General features: G+C 42.3%; 1 protein-coding gene across 1 annotated transcript in view; it reads right to left on the bottom strand.

Annotated features, from left to right (window-relative positions):
* The window catches only part of asap1a (ArfGAP with SH3 domain, ankyrin repeat and PH domain 1a), a 159,985-nt gene that overhangs the window by 28,708 nt on the left and 109,547 nt on the right, over positions 1 to 21,730 (bottom strand). The window contains exons 13-16 of the mRNA XM_071362569.1: positions 18,197 to 18,245; positions 17,412 to 17,578; positions 10,219 to 10,352; positions 7,042 to 7,133 (exon numbers count right to left, since the gene is read on the bottom strand). Of these exons, the coding sequence (XP_071218670.1) occupies positions 7,042 to 7,133; positions 10,219 to 10,352; positions 17,412 to 17,578; positions 18,197 to 18,245 (442 nt within the window). The remainder of the gene's footprint in view (positions 1 to 7,041; positions 7,134 to 10,218; positions 10,353 to 17,411; positions 17,579 to 18,196; positions 18,246 to 21,730) is intronic.

Raw genomic sequence — 21,730 nt, 5'->3', positions numbered from 1 at the left:
TCCCCCTGCTCAAGCCAGCGCATGTCCAGGCCCGTCTGAAGTTTGCCAATGACCATCTGGATGATCCAGAGGAGGAATGGGAGAAGGTCATGTGGTCTGATGAGACAAAAATAGAGCTTTTTGCTCTAAACTCCACTCGCCGTGTTTGGAGGAATAGAAGGATGAGTACAACCCCAAGAACACCATCCCAACCGTGAAGCATGGAGGTGGAAACATCATTCTTTGGGGATGCTTTTCTGCAAAGGGGACAGGACGACTGCACCGTATTGAAGGGAGGATGGATGGGGCCATGTATCGCGAGATCTTGACCAACAACCTCCTTCCCTCAGTAAGAGCATTGAAGATGGGTCGTGGCTGGGTCTTCCAGCATGACAACGACCCGAAACACACAGCCAGGGCAACTGAGGAGTGGCTCCGTAAGAAGCATCTCAAGGTCCTGGAGTGGCCTAGCCAGTCTCCAGACCTGAACCCAATAGAAAATCTTTGGAGGGAGCCGAAAGTCCGTATTGCCCAGCGACAGCCCCGAAACCTGAAGGATCTGGAGAAGGTCTGTATGGAGGAGTGGGCCAAAATCCCTGCTGCAGTGTGTGCAAACCTGGTCAAGAACTACAGGAAACGTATGATCTCTGTAATTGCAAACTAAGGTTTCTGTACCAAATATTCAGTTCTGCTTTTCTGATGTATCAAATACTTATGTCATGCAATAAAATGCAAATTAATTACTTAAAAATCATACAATGTGATTTTCTGGATTTTTGTCTCTCACAGTTGAAGTGTACCTATGATAAAAATTACAGACCTCTACATGCTTTGTAAGTAGGAAAACCTGCAAAATTGTCAGTGTATCAAATACTTGTTCTCCCCACTGTATGTACATACAGTATAACTTGAAACAAATTGACAAATAAACAGTAGCAGCACCGTATGTGATGAGTCAAAAAAGTTAGTGCAAAAAAAAGGTCAATGCAGATAGTCCGGGTAGCTATTTGGTTAACTACTTAACTAACTATTTAGCAGTCTTATGGCTTCGGGGTAGAAGCTGTTCAGGGTCCTGTTGGTTCTAGACTTGGACATCGTTGCTCTGCGAGAGAAGCAGAAATGAAAGAGAACTTTACAGATGTCAACTAGATTGTCGATGATGCATTCATTCTATAAATGTATGACATTATTCTGGTGAGGAAAGTCTTATTTTAGTATTCTAGAGCGTCAAGTAATGACAAGAGAAGCAGTATGTCGCCTGTCTAATAATAGACACGTCGACTAACAAATAGCCTACCAAATTTCAGAAATGATAAGCAGAAAAATATCTAAATGAGGCTTAAACATTATTACTTTTATTACGTTCCTGTCCAGGTTACAAATGTCTCAATTGCCAAATATTATTACACTTTCTGGTGTTTTTCTTGCACAGGTATTTTTTACATCCGTCAAATGGCTGGCGTGCTGTTGGAATTAATTTAGAGGGGATGAACATGTGCAGTAGTGGAGGATCCTCAGAGGAGGAAGAGGAGGACCATCCTACTGAGTGAATTTCATTTTTTTATTATAGTGAAACATTAAAAAAGTTATAATTTTTAGACAAAACTATACGAAATATATTAATTTAACTGATTAAAGCACACTGTTTTGAAATGAAGGTCTATAGTAGCCTCAACAGCACTCTCTGGTGTAGCACAACGGTGTAGCCGGAGGACAGCTAGCTTCCGTTCTCCTCTAGCTACATTGACTTCAATACAAAACCGAGGAGGCTCATGGTACTCACCCCCTTCCATAAACTTACATGGAAAATATAAATCTAGCTGTTTTTTCTATATATCGGCAGGACAGAACAGCTGTGTCCAGTAAGCTGACGGAAGGGGGTGTGTCTCTCTTTGTCAACAACAGTTGGTGCGCAGTCTCTAATATAAAGGAAGTCTCAAGGTTCTGCTCATCTGAGTTAGAAAACCTCATGATAAGCTGTAGACCACACTATTTACCAAGAGAGCTTTCAAGAGTTTTCATCTATATTTTTTTGTAGCTGTCTATTTACCACCAGGCCATAAGCAAACAAGAAAGTGCAGAAGCTAAGAGGTAAGAGGTCTGGTAAGAGGAGGGTGTGTGTCTATTTGTCAATAACAGCTGGTGTGAGATGTCTAATATTAAAGAAGTCTAGTGATATTTGCTCGCCTGAGGTAGAGAACCTTATGGCAAGGTGTAGACCAAGAGAGTTCTCATCTATATTATTCGTAGCCATCTATTTACCACCACATACCGATGCTGGCACTAAGATCGCACTCGACCAACTCTATAAGGCCATAAGCAAACAAGAAAATGCTCACCCAGATGTGGTGCTCCTAGTGGCCAGGGATTTTAATGCAGGGAAACTGAATCCATTTTACCTCATTTCTACCAGCATGTCTGATGTGCAACTAGTGGCGAAAACACTCTAAATCACATCTACTCTACACAGAGATGCATACAAAGCTCTCCCTCGCCCTCCATTTGGAAAATCTGACCATAACCTCATCCTCTTAATTCCTGCTTACAAGCAAAAACTCAAACAGGAAGTACCAGTGATGCGCTCAAAAGGAAGTGGTTCGTTGAAGCGGATGCCAAGCTACAGGATAGTTTTGCGAGCACAGATTTGAATATGTTGCGGGATTCATACTATGGCATTGAGGAGTTTACCACATCAGTCACTGGCTTCATTAATAAGTGTATCGACAACGTAGTCCCCAGAGTGACCGTACATAAATAGCCTGACCAGAAGCCATGGATTACAAGCAACATCCGAACTGAGCTAAAGGCAAGGAGCGGGACACAAATTTGGATGCTTATAAGAAATCCCGCTACGCCTACGAACAATCAAACAGACAAAGTGTCAATACAGCACTAAGATCGAATCCTACTACTATAATGATTTACAAAGGGAATACCATCCGCAAGCTGCCCAGTGACGCGAGCCTACCAGACAAGCTAAATGCCTTCAATGCTTGGTTCAAGGCAAGCAACACTGAACCATGCATGAGACCACCAATTGTTCTGTAGCCGATGTGAGGAAGACTTTTAAACAGGTTAACATTCACAGACAGATTACCAGGACGCGTACTCAGAGCATGAGCTGAGCAGCTAGCAAGTGTCTTCACTGACATTTTCAACCTTCATCCAGTTTGACCAGCAGCATATCACCCTGCATCCCACTGCTGGCTTGCCTCTGAAGCTAAGCAGGGTTGGTTAAGGTCAGTCCCTGGATAGGAGACCAGAGGCTGCACCCTTTCCTCTGGCCTAAAAAAATATCCCAATGCCCCAGGGCAGTGATTGGGGACATGGCCTTGTGTAGGGTGACGTCTTTCAGATGGGACATTAAACGGGTGTCTTGACTCTCTGTGGTCACTAAAGATCCCATGGCACCTGTCGTAAGAGTAGGAGTGTTAACCCCGGTGTCCTGGCTAAACTCCCAATCTGGCCCTCATCATGGCCACTTAATCATCTCCAGCTTCCAATTGGCTCATTCATCCCCTTCCTCTTCTCTGTAACTATTCCCCAGGTAGTTGCTGTAAATTCAAATGTGTTCTCAGTCAACTAACCTGGAAAATTAAGGGTTAAATAAATACAAATAAAATGTAATACATACATGTTTCAAGCAGACCACCATAGTCCCCGTGCCAAAGAACGCCAAGGTAACCTGTCTAATGACAACGCCTACGCCCTGTACACCCTGTAGCAATCAGATCTGTAGCCATGAAATGCTTTGAAAGGTTGATTATGGCTCACATCAACACCATCATCCCAGAAACCGTGGACCCATTCCGATTTGGAAATGCCTCCACAGATGACGCAATCTCTATTGCACTCCACACTGCCCTTTCCCACCTGGACAAAAGGAACACCTATGTGAGAATGCTGTACATTGACTACAGCTCAGCGTTCAACACCATAGTGCCCACGAAGGTCATCACTAAGCTAAGGACTCTGGAACTAAACACCTCCCTCTGCAACTGGATCCTGGACATTCTGATGGGACGCCCCTAGGTGGTAAGGGTAGGCAACAACCAATCCGCCACGCTGACCCTCAACACGGGGGCCCCTCAGGGGTGCATGCTTAGCCTCCTCCTGTACTCCCTGGTCACTCTCGACTCTGTGGCCGCACATGACTCCAACACCATCATTAAGTAAGCTGACGACACGATGTTGTAGGCCTGATTACTGACAACGATGAGACAGCCTACAGAGAGGATGTCAGAGACCTGGCAGTGCGGTGCCAGGAGAACAACATCTCTCTCAACATCAGCAAGACAAAAGAGCTGATAGTGGACTACAGGAAACGGAGGGCTAAGCACGCCCCCATTCACATCAACGAGCTGTGGTGGATACGGTCAAGAGCCTCAAGTTCCTCGGTTTCCACATCACTAAGGACCCATCATGGTCCTAACACACCAACACAGTCGTAAAGAGGGCACGACACCGCCTCTTCCCCCTCAGGAGGCTGAAAAGATTTGCCATAGGTCCTCAGATCCTCAAAAAGTTCTACAGCGGCACCATAGAGAGCATCATGACTAGCTGCATCCCCGCTTGGTATGGCAACTGCTCGGCATGTGACCGCAAGGCACTACAGAGGGTAGTGCGTATGGCCCAGTACATCACTGGGGCCGAGCTCCCTGTCATCCAGGACCTCTATGCCAGATGGTGTCAGAGGAAGGCCCTGAAAAGACTCCAGCCAAAGACTCACAAAGTCAAAGACTCAGTCTGTTCCCTCTGCTACCGCAAGGCAAGCGGTACCGGAGTGCCAAGTCTGAGACCAAAAGGCTCCTGAACAGCTTCATCCCCAAAGCCATACGACTGCTGAACAGTGAATTATACAGCTTCCCGGATGTTTTGTTTTCACCCCCTACCTACATGTACATAGCACTTTAATCAAATCAATCACCTAACCAAACCTACATGTACATATTACCTCAGTCAATCACCTAACCAAACCTACATGTACATATTACCTCAGTCAATCACCTAACCAAACCTACATGTACATATTACCTCAATCAATAACCCCAACTGCCTCATACCCCAGTACACTGACTCAGTGCCAGTACTCCTTGTATATAGCCTCGCTATTGTTATTTTATTGTGTTACTATTTTATTTGATCTATTTGGTCATTTTTTTAACTTTTTAACTGCATTGTTGGTAATTGGCTAGTAAGTAAGCATTTCACTTCAAAGTCTACACTTGTTGTATTCGGCGCCTGTGACAAATACAATTTGATTTGACCATCAAAAAGAAAGGAGGACCAAGGCACTCTTCATATAATTAATTAAAATGCCTTTATTAGTATGGCATGTTCAATAGAAACAAAGTTGTTAAAAAACCTACGCGTTTCGGCTGCATGGCCTTCGTCAGGGAGTACAGAAAAAGGAGAATACAATGTCCTCTTTTGAAAGGCTTTTCCAATTAGCCCTAATTAGAAGAGGGAGTGGTTACCAAATTGGACACACCTAGTAAGCAATAAAATACAAAATACAATAAATTACAAAATACAGCACTGAAGCAGAGAACATTAAAAGAATCATTAAAAATAATTGGGGAATCATCCAAAGTGATACGCTACTACGCCAAGTCTTTCCTGAACCACCAGTCATAAGCTTTAAGAGATGTCCTACCCTAAATGACAAATTAGTCCACAGTTATCTTCCGGGTGACTCTCAAAAAACTTGGCTTGACCACAAACCCAAGGGCTCTTTTAAATGTTACCAGTGCAACCATTGCAGTAATATTGCACAGAAAAAGTATTTTGTTGACACAGCTTCTAAAATGGAGTATTACCTCAAGCATTTTATTAACTGCAAAACCACTCATGTCATCTATAGACTGGAATGTCCACAGTGCAAGGTGTTCTACATTGGACGGACAAAGAGACGCCTTCAAGATCGCTTGGCGGAACACAAGTACGCCATACGGGTAGGCAATGAAGACTACCCCATGGCAAGGCACTACAAGTCTTTACACCATGGTAACCCTGCCTCCCTACAAGCTATGGGTATTGATCATGTTCCGGCCTCTATTAGAAAAGGAGACCGTCTTAAACAGTTAAACCAAAGGGAAAGTTTTTGGATTTACAAACTACAGGCCACTAAGTACCCTGGTTTAAATGAAGATATGGATTTCTCACCCTTCCTGTAGGGTCGTGATGGATCCATTTGCTGTCATCTAGTGGACATTTTGCTCAATTGCCCTCTAGCTATGTTTGGACTGTTGTTCATGTTTTGCTGTGGTCTGGAGTACTGTGGAATATATTGCTTTCTTGTTCTGGACACTTCTCCCAGTCATGGTTGGAACTGCCTCTCTGGGTGTTCTGATGCTTCTAGCTTGGAGTTGTATGCTCATGATAACATAGCTACAGTATTTCACCTTTTCATGTGTATTTTATTGCTTACTAGGTGTGTCCAATTTGGTAACCACTCCCTCTTCTAATTAGGGCTAATTGGAAAAGCCTTTCAAAAGAGGACATTGTATTCTCCTTTTTCTGTACTCCCTGACGAAGGCCATGCAGCCGAAACGCGTAGGTTTTTTAACAACTTTGTTTCTATTGAACATGCCATACTAATAAAGGCATTTTAATTAATTATATGAAGAGTGCCTTGGTCCTCCTTTCTTTTTGATGACCAATTTACACCTTTTACCAAAGAGCACCTTCTATCTACCAAAATATACTATAGTGTACCTTAGTAGCGCTTCCCTTCCTCCTCTTTCTACAATTTGATTTGATTTGAGATATGTTGACTATGACATTAGCTACTATGGTGATTTATTTGAAAATCAGATTGAAACATTATGACTGGTTCTGCTGACTGGGATGCCACATAATAAAAGGTAATACATTTTAAAAGACATATCTTTATTAATTATGCCCCTCCAGATAGGTCTTGTACCGGCAAGTAATTACATTTACTTTCTGCTATAACCTGCTATGACAACAACCATTTTAGATTTCAGAGGGGTTGAAAAGATTAAAGGGCTAAATTCACATTGATTTCAACTTGACTGATGTTAATTCAATAACACTCACATGTCACTTGATGGGGTGGGCTTTGGCGAGGGACATGGAATATTGCCTTCCATGATGCCATTGAAACTACTGTTCCCTATGTTCTTAGCCAGCTGAGGAGAGAGAGCAGAACTGGTGGGTTGAATGACATGTAAACGGCCTTTGAAACAGACAAAGTTTAGTAGTTAAACATACCATATACTGTGCCTTTCAAAAGTATTCAGACCCTTTGTATTTCTTCGCATTTTATTGTGTTACAAGGTGAGATTAAAATTGATTTTGATAAGATTTTTCATTTTTTGTCACCAATCTACACAAAATACTCTGTACTGTCAAAGTGGAAGATTATTCTTTTTTAAGATGAATAAAAATGCTCTGACAGCTGGTGCTTAAAGTTAGTGAGGGAGGTAAGAGTCTCCAGCTTCAGTGATTTTTGCAGTTCGTTCCAGTCATTGGCAGCAGAGAACTGGAAGGAAAGGCGGCCAAAGGAGGAATTGGCTTTGGGGGTGACCAGTGAGATATACCTGCTGGAGTGCGTGCTACGGGTGGGTGCTGCTATGGTGACCAGTGAGCTGAGATAAGGCGGGACTATACCTAGCAGAGACTTGTAGATGACCTGGAGCCAGTGGGTTTGGCGACGAGTATAAAGCAGTGCCAGCCAACGAGAGCATACAGGTCGCAGTGGTGGGTAGTATATGGGGCTTTGGTGACAAAACGGATGGCACTGTGATAGACTGCATCCAATTTGCTGAGTAGAGTGTTGGAGGCTATTTTGTAAATGACATGGCCGAAGTCAAGGATCGGTAGGATAGTCAGTTTTACGAGAGTATGTTTGGCAGCATGAGTGAAGGATGCTTTGTTGCGAAATAGGAAGCCGATTCCAGATTTAATTTTGGATTGGAGATGCTTAACGTGAGTCTGGAAGGATTGGTTGAAGAGCATGCATTTAGTTTTACTTGTATTTAAGAGCAGTTGGAGGCCACGGAAGGAGAGTTGTATGGCATTGAAGCTCGTCTGGAGGTTAGTTAACACAGTGTCCAAAGAGGGGCCAGAAGTATATAGAATGGTGTCGTGTGCGTAGAGGTGGATCAGAGAATCACCAGCAGCAAGAGCGATATCATTGATGTATACAGAGAAGAGAGTCGGCCCTGTGGCACCCCCATAGAGACTGCCAGAGGTCCGGACAACAGGCCCTCCGATTTGACACACTGAACTCTGTCTGACAAGTAGTTGGTGAACCAGGCGAGGCAGTCATTTGAGAAGCAAAGGCTGTTGAGGCTTTGTATTTAAGCCAAAAAAGTGTATTCCTTTGCTGTGTTCTTTTCCCTCAGTATTCTTTAGTGCCTTCTTGCATACAAGTCACATGTTTTGGATATTCTGTATATTTTATTCTTCTTTTCACTATCATTTAGGTCATTATTGTGGAGTAACTACAATGTTGTTGATCCATCCTCAGTTTTCTCCCATCACAGCCATTGAACTCTGTAACTTTTTTAAAATCCCCAATGGCCTCATGGTAACATCCCTAAGCAGCTTCATTCCTGTCCTGCAGCTCAGTTCAGAAGGATGACTCTGTCTTTAATGTGTCTGGGTGGTTTAATACATCATCCACATAATAATTATTAACGTGACCATGCTTAAAGAGATATTCAGTGTCTGATTTGCTATTGTTACCCATCTACTAATCACTGCCCTTCTTTATGAGGCTTTCAAAAAGCTCCCTGGTCTTTGTAGTTGAATCTGTACTTTAAATGCAATACTTGACTGAGGGAACTTACATATGTTGTATGTATGGGGGACAGAGAAAGGGTTAGTCATTTAACAATTATGTCAACCCCTTTGGAGGATTATTTCACACAGAGTGAGTAACTTATTATATGATGTGTTAAGCCAAATCTTACTCATGTACTTATTTAGGCTTGCCTAAACAAAGGGGCTGAATACTCATGGAACGATTATATAGTAATATTATTATACAAGAACATTTTTCTTTCACTTTAACATTATATTTTATATTATTATATATATTATATTATATTATTATATTTATATATTTATATATATTTTTAATTTGAATTTTGTGTAGATAGTTGACAAAAAAATACAAAGTGGGATTAAAATAGATTTAATTGTAACACTAAATGTGAGGAAATCTAAGGGGTCTGAGTAGTTTCGCAAGGCACTATGATTAAACTAAGATACAATGAAAGTCCATGTTGACAGGGAACATTGTCTTGGACAGTATTGCGGTATACAAAATAACACACCTGGACAAAGAAATTAGGAACGAGATTAAGCAGAGTCCTAGACTAAAAATATGCAGTAATTCCATAGAGATAAATTAGTCTGAGTGATGGAAACTGACCCTTTACACATCCATCACAAACATAACATATACATTCATTGCATACTGCCAATGTCAAACACATCATGCATCTCATTGACAAGAAACTGAAAAGTAACACAAATACACCAACATATTTATTTGATTCTATGGATTTAAAAAAAGACTCCAAGCTACACTTGAATGTTTAAAACCTAATAGAAAGTATATAGAACTATAATGGACCTATATCATTTTTGAAAGAACTGCCCCTCTTTCCGGCCCGTAAATTCATTTTGACAAACAAATCGTGTGGCCCTGGAGCCTCAAGATGTGTCAGGATACCAATATACACTGAGTGTACAAAACATTAAGAGCACCTTGCTAATATTGATTTGCAACCCCTCCTTCCCTCAGAACAGCCTCAATTCGGTGGTGCATGGACTCTACAAGGTGTCGAAAGCGCTCCACAGGGATGCTGGGCCATGTGTACTCCAATGCTTCCCACAGTTGTGTCAAGTTGGCTGGATGTCCATTGGGTGGTGGACCATTCTTGATACACACGGGAAACTGTTGAGCGTGAAAACCCCAGCAGCGTTGCAGTTCTACCTACTACCATACCCCGTTCAAAGGCACTTAAATATTTTGTCTTCCCCAATCACCCTCTGAATGACACAGACACAATTCATGTCTCAAGGCTTAAAAATCATTCTTTAACCTGTCTCCTCCCCTTCATCTACACTGATTTAAGTGGATTTTACAAGAGACATCAATAAGGGATCATAGCTCTCAACTGGATTCACCTGGTCAGTCTATGTCATGGAAAGAGCAGGTATTCATAATGTTTTGTACACTCAGTGTATGTGTCAACATACCAAGAGTTCGGAGCTCCCCAGTTTATCTAGCTCCATGGACTGGATGCGGGAGATGTGGACACCCATCTCCCTGTGGATCCCAGAGCACTCGATACACGTCAGGATGCCAAGATTAGTAGACAGCCATTTTGGCTCTGAAAAGAGAGAACAGATGACAACAGTGTCTGGGGCAAGTCTAGCGGGTATGTCTCCACCTTCAGCACACACTAGAAATATTACCCTGTGTGCATGGGATCGAATCCTGGTACCATCGCTATATACTGTACACTCCCCTCGCTCTATGACCCCTCTCATTCAATGCGATCGCTCACTTTATCAATAATACAACAAAAAAAATACAAAAAGAGGATGGGAATTTCCTACAGAAGTTGATGGTGCTTTAAACATCCAGACAACTGTCTGCCTGTCAGTCTGATTGACTGAGGTGCTGCTTCTAAGGGACATTAGAGCCAACCAGTACTGAGACCAGGGTTATCAAATGTTGAATGTTGGACTCCCGAGTGGCGTAGTGGTCTAAGGCACTGCATCTCAGTGCTAGAGGTGTCACTACAGACCCTGGTTCGATTCCAGGCTTTATCACAACCGGCCGTGATTGGGAGTCCCATAGGGCGGCGCACCCGGTTTGGCCGGGGTAGATAAATAAGAATTTGTTCTTAACTGACTTGCCTAGTTAAAAAAAGGCCCATATAAAATAAAAATGAAACAGTCAAAGCCAACGCATGCAGTTGCATTATATACAACGATGCTCTAGGCTTAACACCAAGCTGAGTCAATTTCCTTAAAAACGGAAAAAACATGGATTATGTTTACATACACACTAATAATTCAATATTAAACTGATTATTGCAGTAGGCCGAGTATGGCATTAGTCATACAAACACCTTACTCTGCTTATCTTAAATCGGTGCAAGGTCACAATCGAAGTAAGCATACGTTGATTAAAATGCCTGTATTATTTAGCAATCTTTCTAATTATTACCACATGTAAACAGCTTAAGTTCCAGCAGTGTATTTGATCTGCGCCATGTGCTAGCAACGCAAGCCTCCCTCTTATGCACGAGTGAAGTATAGTTTTCACAAACAAACTTGACATGTCCAAACTCAGAATCAAATTGGCATCCCGAAAATAACAAGTCGCTGTTTTGGAAGATTTATTTTGGTTGGGGACTTTTCTGCATTTATCAAAGTCCCATCAGGGAGATCGTTCTTCTTGCAAAGCATGTAAACGTTTTCATCAAACTATTATATTAACCTCAGTATTCACAGTAATTGTATTGTGTGCATGTAAACGTACTCACTGAAGTAAATTGACAACACAAAAACAATCAAAGGTTTATGTAGGGATTTAAGACACAATAACACTAGATATAAATAACAAACCAAATTGTTCAGCATTTGAAGAATGAATTCATTACGTCTATTGTTTTATCAATACTGTAAAAACATTGCAATACGAAAGACGCAGGAAGCAGATAGCACCCTTTAGATAAATGCATTTGAAAAGCCTTGCAAATATTGGGTGGTTGTTTAATGAGAACACAGAGAAAGGGAGAATAAAAAGAGAGAAAAAAGGGGCGAGAGGGGGAGCAGAGAGAAGGAAGGAGAGGGGGAGCAGAGAGAAGGAAGGAGAGGGGGAGCAGAGAGAAGGAAGGAGAGGGGGAGCAGAGAGAAGGAAGGAGAGGGGGAGCAGAGAGAAGGAAGGAGAGGGGGAGCAGAGAGAAGGAAGGAGAGGGGGAGCAGAGAGAAGGAAGGAGAGGGGGAGCAGAGAGAAGGAAGGAGAGGGGGAGCAGAGAGAAGGAAGGAGAGGGGGAGCAGAGAGAAGGAAGGAGAGGGGGAGCAGAGAGAAGGAAGGAGAGGGGGAGCAGAGAGAAGGAAGGAGAGGGGGAGCAGAGAGAAGGAAGGAGAGGGGGAGCAGAGAGAAGGAAGGAGAGGGGGAGCAGAGAGAAGGAAGGAGAGGGGGAGCAGAGAGAAGGAAGGAGAGGGGGAGCAGAGAGAAGGAAGGAGAGGGGGAGCAGAGAGAAGGAAGGAGAGGGGGAGCAGAGAGAAGGAATGGGGCAGATACACATGGAGTGAAAGAGGGGGAGAGGAGAGAGAATGAAGGAGAGGGGGAGCAGAGAGAAGGACGGAGAGGGGGAGCAGAGAGAAGGAATGGGGCAGATACACATGCAGTGAAAGAGGGAGAGAAAGGGAGAGGGGGATAGTGTAGAACTGCATAATTTCTTCTGCATTTACAGAATACACAAGTAGCCAGAGCATAGGATCTGCCCTGATACTAGTGAGGTGGGAGAATCCTCCAACACAGGAAGTGGATAACAGGAGGTCCAAAGTGTCTCAGACTTCAGATTACCAACAGATTTGGATTATTAAGGGGTAGAAAGGTAGTTGAGCGGTTTAGCGGTTAAGAGCGTTGGGCCAGTAACCGAAAGGTCGCTGGTTCGAATCCCCTAGCCAGCAAGGTGCCCTTGAGCAAGGCAGTTAACCCCCAACAACAACTGCTCCCTGGGTGCCGATGACGTTGATTAAGGCAGCCCCCCTGCACCTCTCTGATTCAGAGGGCTTAAATGCGGAAGACGCATTTCGGTTAAATGCATTCAGTTGTGCAACTGACTAGGTATCCCCTTCCCTTCATATTAATAACCTCTACATGATCAATATCTTGAAATTGGGACAATTGCTGCTCAATATGTGACTAGAATGGCGTTGTAAATAACAGATAACTTTCCAGGACATAGACATGTTTTATATTGTCAGAAAGCTAAAATGACTGTTAATCTGCAATGTCCAATTTACAGTGAAGAAATGCCATGCTAGAAGTTTGAGGATTGTGCGCAACAACAAAACACTTTTATCAAGGCAAATAGTTTGATACATTCACTTCTGTCGGTAAATACTTTACTTACATTCAGTAATCTTGCTCTATTTTGTCCTCCTGAGGGTACCAGAGATACAATACAGCATAGTTTTGTTTGATAAAATAAATGTTTATATCGTAACACGATCCATGTTGTATACAGAGTTTTGCATGGATTCCGACTCTTTCAACAAAACAATTTATGAAATCTAATTGGCAAAACGTTGCTTAACCCAGTCAAGTTCCGTTTCTGTGTTTCAAACGTTTCTGTGTTTCATCATTTTACACTACGTATTGGCTACACAACACGTCAATTAGCCCATGAAGGTCAGCCATCATTATGCACCAATGAGACGAGCGGTGTTCATTTGATTAACAGTGTCGTGGTCCAATGACCACCTATCGTTTTGAAACATAGCTAGCTAGATAGCAAATGAGCTGGACATTCCAGCATTATGTGAATGCCATTTGTACGATAAACAGCCATCATGCTAGAGCTGTGCACAACAGTGTTCATTCTAAAAATGAAAGCAATGAATGAAATGTACACTTTCTCTTCCAAGAGAGGATGGGGTGTCCTTTTCTCTCTCTTTGAAATGTTTCCCAAGGCTATTGCCTTGGAAGAGCAGTTAGTGAAATTCTGCACTTTTATTTAGTATAAAGGTATCCGGATCTGGTCTCAGAGGGAACTCCCAAAAGGCCTGGCCATTTCTTTTTGTTTTTGCCCTACGTTTTACTACACACACCAGCACACACAACCCACCGGTTACGAATATTTGTTAACTGGTGTTAATACTGTGTTTAATTTATTGTGTGTGGTCTTTTTAATTTGCGTGTAAACTGGGTAAGCAGAAAGATGGAAATGTTTTAAATGTTTTTAAATGTTTCGGAAGTACAGGGAAATGAAAGGGAAAGAAAATACATAATGGTTTTGAATGACCTTTGTCGTCACTTTCTGGTGAGGCCTGATCAACCTCACTAGAAATGATAGAGACATTTGGTGAGATTTAAGTATAATATGAAGAAGCGTATTGCTGTTGTTGTTTTGGTTGTTGTTCTTGTTATTGTCGTGATACAAATCTCACCCAATTGGGTCTGCTGTATGGTAAAGATTTCTCCCCAAGGGTTAGCTCTCTAACCCTCTGACCTGGTAACTCTGCTGTATGGTCAGGATTTCTCCCTAGGGGTTAGCTCTCTAACCCTCTGACCTGGTAACTCTGCTGTATGGTCAGGATTTCTCCCTAGGGGTTAGCTCTCTAACTCTCTGACCTGGTAACTCTGCTGTATGGTTAGGATTTCTCCCTAGGGGTTAGCTCTCTAACCCTCTGACCTGGTAACTCTGCTGTATGGTCAGGATTTCTCCCTAGGGGTTAGCTCTCTAACCCTCTGACCTGGTAACTCTGCTGTATGGTCAGGATTTCTCCCTAGGGGTTAGCTCTCTAACTCTCTGACCTGGTAACTCTGCTGTATGGTTAGGATTTCTCCCTAGGGGTTAGCTCTCTAACTCTCTGACCTGGTAACTCTGCTGTATGGTCAGGATTTCTCCCTAGGGGTTAGCTCTCTAACCTGGTAACTCTGCTGTATGGTCAGGATTTCTCCCTAGGGGTTAGCTCTCTAACTCTCTGACCTGGTAACTCTGCTGTATGGTTAGGATTTCTCCCTAGGGGTTAGCTCTCTAACTCTCTGACCTGGTAACTCTGCTGTATGGTTAGGATTTCTCCCTAAGGGTTAGCTCTCTAACTCCCTGACCTGGTCGCCAGTATGATAAGGGAATATAAGCAATTTTTTTAAATGGTTTCAACAAGTGTGTTGTTATGCTCTTTGACATTTGTCTTAGAAATTTTGCCATTAAGAACATTGGGAATGTAATAATTTGTCATATAGTGAATAGTTGGTCTGGATTTACAGAACCTGATATGTCTTAAACTGTTGTTTTGGCATGTCCTCTCTCGAAGTTATGGCGACAGTGACTACAGATGGTATCTTGATGCATATAAGGAATAAATCGATGAGAACAGTGTGAGCTTCACCCCCCCTACCCGGCTGAAGAAAGGGCGACAAATGCGTTCACTGTGACCTTGTCCTTCACCACTTCTACCGTGAGACCGAGCCAGCAACCTGTACACAGCATCCAGTCGAAGCTATCAACTGCCTTTTCACTCATGAGTCAAGAGTCCACGTGGAGTGAGCATGGAGAGATGCCGTCCCATCTTTGTCATGCTGCAGGTGTACTGGTGGGAAAATGGACAAGACATAATGCACTGTATAGGACAGTGGCGGCTCAGGTGAGAGACCATTATCTAGGGTGTCCACTTTGAACGTGTGCCATTGGGAGGAAGAACTGAAACACTATCTAAAGCAGAATATGAAGAAACGCCAGAAGAAGAGTGCAGGGAAGGGGGGGGGGGTGGTCAACTGTGCCTGTAAATTTATTTAGGGTCGATTTTGGAGGTTTACACACTGGGAAGCTTCTTGTAATTTAGATTAAAATGCATTGAGATACCGATCTGCTATTAACATGCCACTCGTTACATTGTAAAACAGGGATGAACAAGGGCTATAATGAGAAAAGTTAATACTGGTTACATGAGTAGTACAAACTGTCTATATATGGTCCCCCGTTTGTAGATGTGCATTCTAACCGTGTGTGCTAAGTTGAAGGTCTTGAATTTGAGGGATAGACTCAGCGTGAAGCACTAAGGACTGTCATTCTAAATTTGGGTTGAATAACCATGATGGGCACATTGAATGTAGGGGTTTTGTTTTACCACGTTATCAGAATTCTCATGTTAAAGCGTATCAATACATATGGCTTTCTGGATGATAAAGCACAATTGACTTGAGCATGTTTTACACTATATAAGTGGACAAGCAGCAGTGACTAACGTGTTATGGGTTAGATGGAATGATTATGTGCAAATGTATTTGTAGCCGGAGGCTAAGTACAGACGAGGCATGTGTTTGAGACAGAATGTTTGCATACGGGTGTTAGTTGCAGATTCTAGCAGATGTATTGTTGTCATTTCAGACACTATTGTCAACTTTCAGTGACAAATAAAGAAGGTACAACGCTTGAAAGAATAGCCACAGATCCCTGTACACAGGAGGCCACATCACCGGAAGGGAAGTTCGCTGAAGTAGTAGCATCACATCTCCTGCAGAGGGTGCCAAATGATAGGTGACCATTGCTGTACATTCACACCCCAGGGTGAGGGTAACTTGACTATTGTAGTGGAACATCTGAAAGAGCTCAGTGGTGATCTCGCAAACAAACACCAACCAAAGTGATTGACTTGTGGTGATGAAGCAGGCACCAGTGTTTAGTTCATGTTTAATCATGTTAATGCTTGTTTGATGAAAATGCTTGTAAGTAATTTTCCATTAGGTTGAGACTAAGGGAGGTCATGTGGGGGGAAATTAGTCATGCTATCCCGTCTTTTACTACTTAGAAATTTGTCTCTCGTTATATGCTAGTGTTTTTTTCTAACCTGATACAAACCTGTCTTTGTGAGAGTTAGTCATAAGACTGGGCGTATATCTAACATCCGTTTGGGTGGGACTGCAGCATGTGAGACATCCCGTTGTTTTACTATCTGCAGGAAGTCAGCTATATGGAAACTTGCAGGAAGGAGCACATTATAGTGTGAACTGTGACACAACACATTTATAACGATTGAGCCCTCATGCTATCTTGATCTGCATAGACAAACCGCCGCTGTTTCCACCCATCTGCAAAACTGCCACGAAGACAAGTTGTACTTTCTATAAAAGCTGAGAGCCAACTCTGTTCATTGGGCTTTGGATTGTTAACCACTCCATTTTTGCAAATAAAGTTGTGGTTTGAAGAATCCACAGTCTCTCTCTTCCTTTTGGTTATAATTTTCACCACACTCCTAACTACTGCCGAGGTTTGGTGGTCTTTCTGGCGCTTATAGCTGCCGAAGCGTCACCCAGATGGGTGCTACACTTCAGTAGCGGACCATCCAGCTTACCTACAGAGGAGGCAGCGACAACGTACGAGGTGCCTGATGAAGAGCTCCGGACCTGTCTGAGTAACTGACTGACTCTGTGCCATTGAAGCTCCTTCTGCTTAAACTAGTGCTCAGCCTTTCTGAACTGCCTGGCTGAACAACACCTTATCATCTGAAGCTGTGGAGTGGAAGATCATCGCCCAAGACCTGCCAGATCTACATTTGTTTTGTTCGTTTTCAAAAGTGTATTTGAGATTGTCTTTGTAATGAAAAGCGCTATATAAAATAAATCTATTATTACTGTATGTTTGGGATGATGAGAGATCACAAACCACATGAGGGCGCAAACAGACACACACTCTGTCACTCACCAGCTGCACCACAGTCACAGCAGATTTCGTTGCCAGGTATCCGTAGCACGTCTTCTATGATGGCTTTGGTCAGGTCCTCCAGGGTGTCCTCTCCTCCTGTACTCTGCTCCCCGCGGAACGCCTTGTTCAGTGCCTCCTCTTTACTGTTGGTCAGCACCGATATCCAGCTGCACACACATATATACACTGTATACAGTGAGACACCCTTGAGCAAAAAGGACTTCATAAAATAAATCATTCAAATACTGAGCTATATTGTATGGGGACATTATTCTATGCTAATACAATTGCTCAGAGAAATAGATTTTGTTTAACAAGTAATACATTTTTTTCTCAAAGAGAGGGGACAAAATTATTGACTCCCCTGTTTTCAATACTTCACCGTGCGAGGATAATGGCAGATTTTTTCAAAAATGTTTTATGAGATTGGATAATACATTGGGAGGGTTCTCAGACCATTCCTTATTTCCTTTTGTGGTCAATTAATAAATTTGATATGTGCTTGGGGTTATTGTCTTTCTGAAGATCCATTTGCGGCCAAGTTTCAGCCTCTTGGCAGAGGCAACCAGATTTTTAGCTAAAATGTCCTGGTACTGGGTAAAGTTCATGATGCCGTTGACCTTAACAAGGGCCCAAGGACCAGTGGGAAGCAAAACAGATCCCCCACCATATTTTACAGTCCCCAAATGCACTAAACACCATGTTCAGAGTCTCCTTCATACCGAGCACTGACATTCAGGTGTACACATGCGCACACACACACACAATATAGTAGATTATCTTACATCACAAACTCCTGTTCATCTTCAGCCTGGAAATGATATGTGCGATTATCTGTAAAAGAGAAATGACGGACATACAGTACTTTAGTGCATAGCTAGTATTACTCGATTAGAATGACTAGAAATAAAATCACTATCTGTGGGAGCCCTATTTTTACACACACAAAAAGACAAAGGGCTTCTCCCTCACTGTCTCGGAGCCTGGGCTCGATAAAACACATAAAATACTTCCAAATACTTGAACATTGATGTGTGTGCCGTGTTTTGGTATAGTGGTAGCACTACTGACATTGCCGCAGACAGAGGGTCCATCCCTGCGTTAGTCCTTCACAGTGTTAGTTTCTTTTTTAAGTATTTGTCTTTATTCAGACAGTATCATTGTCTTCCGTCAGATACCGGGACATCTGCACTGATTTGTCTCGTATCTCTCAAAGAGTAATGGGATAGACCAAAAGAAGTCCGGCTACAATGATCATAACTTTCAAAAATATATCCTCGGTTGTAATGACGCTCGGTCATAGCTAAATATACAAGGCTGAATCCGTAGGTTCTTTTCGATGTGTTGCCACATTTAATAACATACATTTGAAGGTACAAACGACATAAGTAGCCATGTTCCCAACTCCCGTCCTGTTCTGACGCATACGCACTAGTAGACAGTATCAATTACCCCTTTCATCACATACAGTAGGTGACATCGCCTAATGAACCACATTTGTGACCGACCGGCTCAAATCGGTCTTATGTGGCAAAATTTGAAATTGTGTTTTTTACATTGGATAAAAGTAGAGACTCACAGCTACAAAATGGTATATCATACACTTTATTTTTGAGGAACAATGGGAAAGTAATTCTGCTTTGAAAGTTGATATACTTGGAAACTCACTTTTGAGAAAATGGCCTATGAATGTTTTGGTACTACTACTGGAGAGCTCTCCTTTGTCTACACACATTCAGCATTGTTCACACCCTCTTATGCCAGCCCCACCCATCTCTTTAAGGATTCACATGTGATGTCATGTGCTAAACAGTGAGTAGTGTAGTGAAGATTAAGACTAAAAGTGGTAAAAGTAGTAGCCTACAATAACGAAAAGTTCCAGGTAAACAGAAAGTGTCCAGATAAAAATATTTTATAAATATTAGATGATGTTTACTCAGACACACTTGTCTAAATTGATGGGTCATGTGACCACATCCAGCTGTGGAAAAAGTACTAAATTGTCATACTTGAGTAAAAGTAAAGATGCCTTAATGGAAAATGACTCAAGTAAAAGTAAAAGTCACCCAGTAAAATACTACTTGAGTAAAAGTCTAAAAGTATTTGGTTTAAAAAAAATACTTAAGTATCAAAAGTAAATGGAATTGCTAAAATGTACTTAAGTAACAAAAGTAAAATTATAAATAATTTAAAATGCCTTATATTAAACTTGAGGGCACCATTTTTTTTATGTATTTTTTTTTATTGCAAGATACCCAGGGGCACACTCCAACACTCAGACCTAATTTACAAACAAAGCATTTGTGTTTAGTGAGTCTGCCAGATCAGATGCAGTAGGGATGACCAGGGATGTTCTCTTGATAAGTGTGGGAATTGGACAATTTTTCTGTCAAAATGTAACGAGTACTTTTGGGCGTCGGGGAAAAGGTATGGAGTAAAAAGTACATTATTTTCTTTCAGAATGTAGTGAAGTACAAGTAGCCAAAAATATAAATAGTAAAGTAAAGTACAGATACCACCAAAAAATACTTTAGTACTTTAAAGTATTTTTAATTAAGTACTTTACACCACTGTCTCTACAGAAGGTGTAAATGGTACGGCCAAATGGTTACTTGCATAGTAGCAATATCAGAAATAGACAGTCAATAAAAATAAAATAATATACAGTATGTACAAGAACAATATCAATAACGATATCAGTGATAGTCGAGGTAGTTATATGCATACAATCAGGGGTAAAGTGGCTGAGCAGCAGGATAAAGAAATAAATAGTAGCAGCAATGTATGGCATGTGTGTTAGGAGAAAGTCATATGAATAGAGGCCCTGCAGATTGTGCTGATGACTGGTCTGTCCGAACCACGCATGAACAAGTGAATCTATATTCTGAGAGCCTGTTTCTGTCCTGCCCTTGACTTTGGTGCAGGGCATGTGATGTCCATTGCCTCTTCGACGCAAAAATCCCTGATCTTCTCAAAAGATACGTTTGTCTAGCTGTGTCCAGTCCAGGTGGTGCTTGTACAGGCAGACCATCTAAGGTAGGAAGGATGTCAGCGTTGCGCAGCAGCTGAAACCTGGTCCCGACTGAGTCTGAACACTCCTTGGTGACAACAACACCAGGCTCCAGAGCATCGAAGCTGTAAAACAGGAAATAACATTACAACCTTGCACAACATCAATTCACCTCCCAAGTTTAGATAAGAATAACCTCATACAATGGAAATTATTTTTTACCTGAAGTGCTGGTACTGCTTGATCTCTGGCAGCGGCCTGAAGTATGGAGTGAGGTGTTGTTGCCAGCCATAGCTTTCCACCTGCACCGTACCATCCACCAGTCCAACCAGCTGTGGGATGTTGACCCCTCTCACAGTGCTGTCCTTCACAACATCAGCAATATCAGACAAAGTGTTCACTCTGGTCTTTCTAAAGCGCTGCTTGATGAGGCTGAAGCACCAGTCGGTGCAGCCAGGCACAATACCAGAGCACAAACTTGTTCTTGTTTTGGCCACTGCAGTTATCACAATTCAGGTACACACATAAAGAAAGACCCTTGAATGAGTAGGTGTGTCCAAACTTTTGAGTGTTACTGTATGGATGTATGTATCATCATAGTTGGTAAAGAAATAGTGCATGTAGTTGATGACTGCGCTGCTGCCTTTGCATACATGAAGGGCACTTTTCGGCATTTGCTGTATGATCGATGAGAAACTCCATATTGCAAATGTACGGTCCCCTTACTAGCGGAAAAATTACCAAAATTTGAAAATGTTATAAAACGGAAACCGAATGTCCGAGAGAAGTCGTTCGATGACTTACCGGAAGATCTGGCACCGGTGCACGGCCCGCCGCCGTCCGCGAATTTTACAAACATTCGCGGCAGCAAATTTTGGTCATTATTCCGCTGTCCCGGTAAATTCCACCAGGTGGCGAATGGAATATTATTGCAAATGTACAAAACATCACCAATCACGACATGGCCATTTCTCCTAAACGGAAAAGACTTCGAAGACGAAACTTGGTGAGCATAGGTTTGGACTAATGGGCTGTTAGCCCAGAAACAAGATGGCGTTGAGGCCTCAACGCTTTTTGAGTTAAGGCCATTTATCTGGGACTAAAGGTCAAAAAACGAAAATAAAGCGCTAATTTGACTGCTTCACGTCAAAGTACATGAACCTACGGTGCCAGGAAAAAAAGAACCAGCCGTTTATCTATCGTAATTTAAGAGAAATCGTACAATGTACAATTGGTGATGCTCAAAGAAATGTGTTTTTTGTCCAAGAAAGTTACAGATCCAGTTGCGGCGTGTTCAGACGAATCCGAT

This window comes from Salvelinus alpinus, chromosome 23 (genome assembly GCF_045679555.1).
Source record: "Salvelinus alpinus chromosome 23, SLU_Salpinus.1, whole genome shotgun sequence".
Taxonomy (NCBI): domain Eukaryota; kingdom Metazoa; phylum Chordata; class Actinopteri; order Salmoniformes; family Salmonidae; genus Salvelinus; species Salvelinus alpinus.
This window is presented reverse-complemented; position numbering and strand designations above follow the sequence as displayed.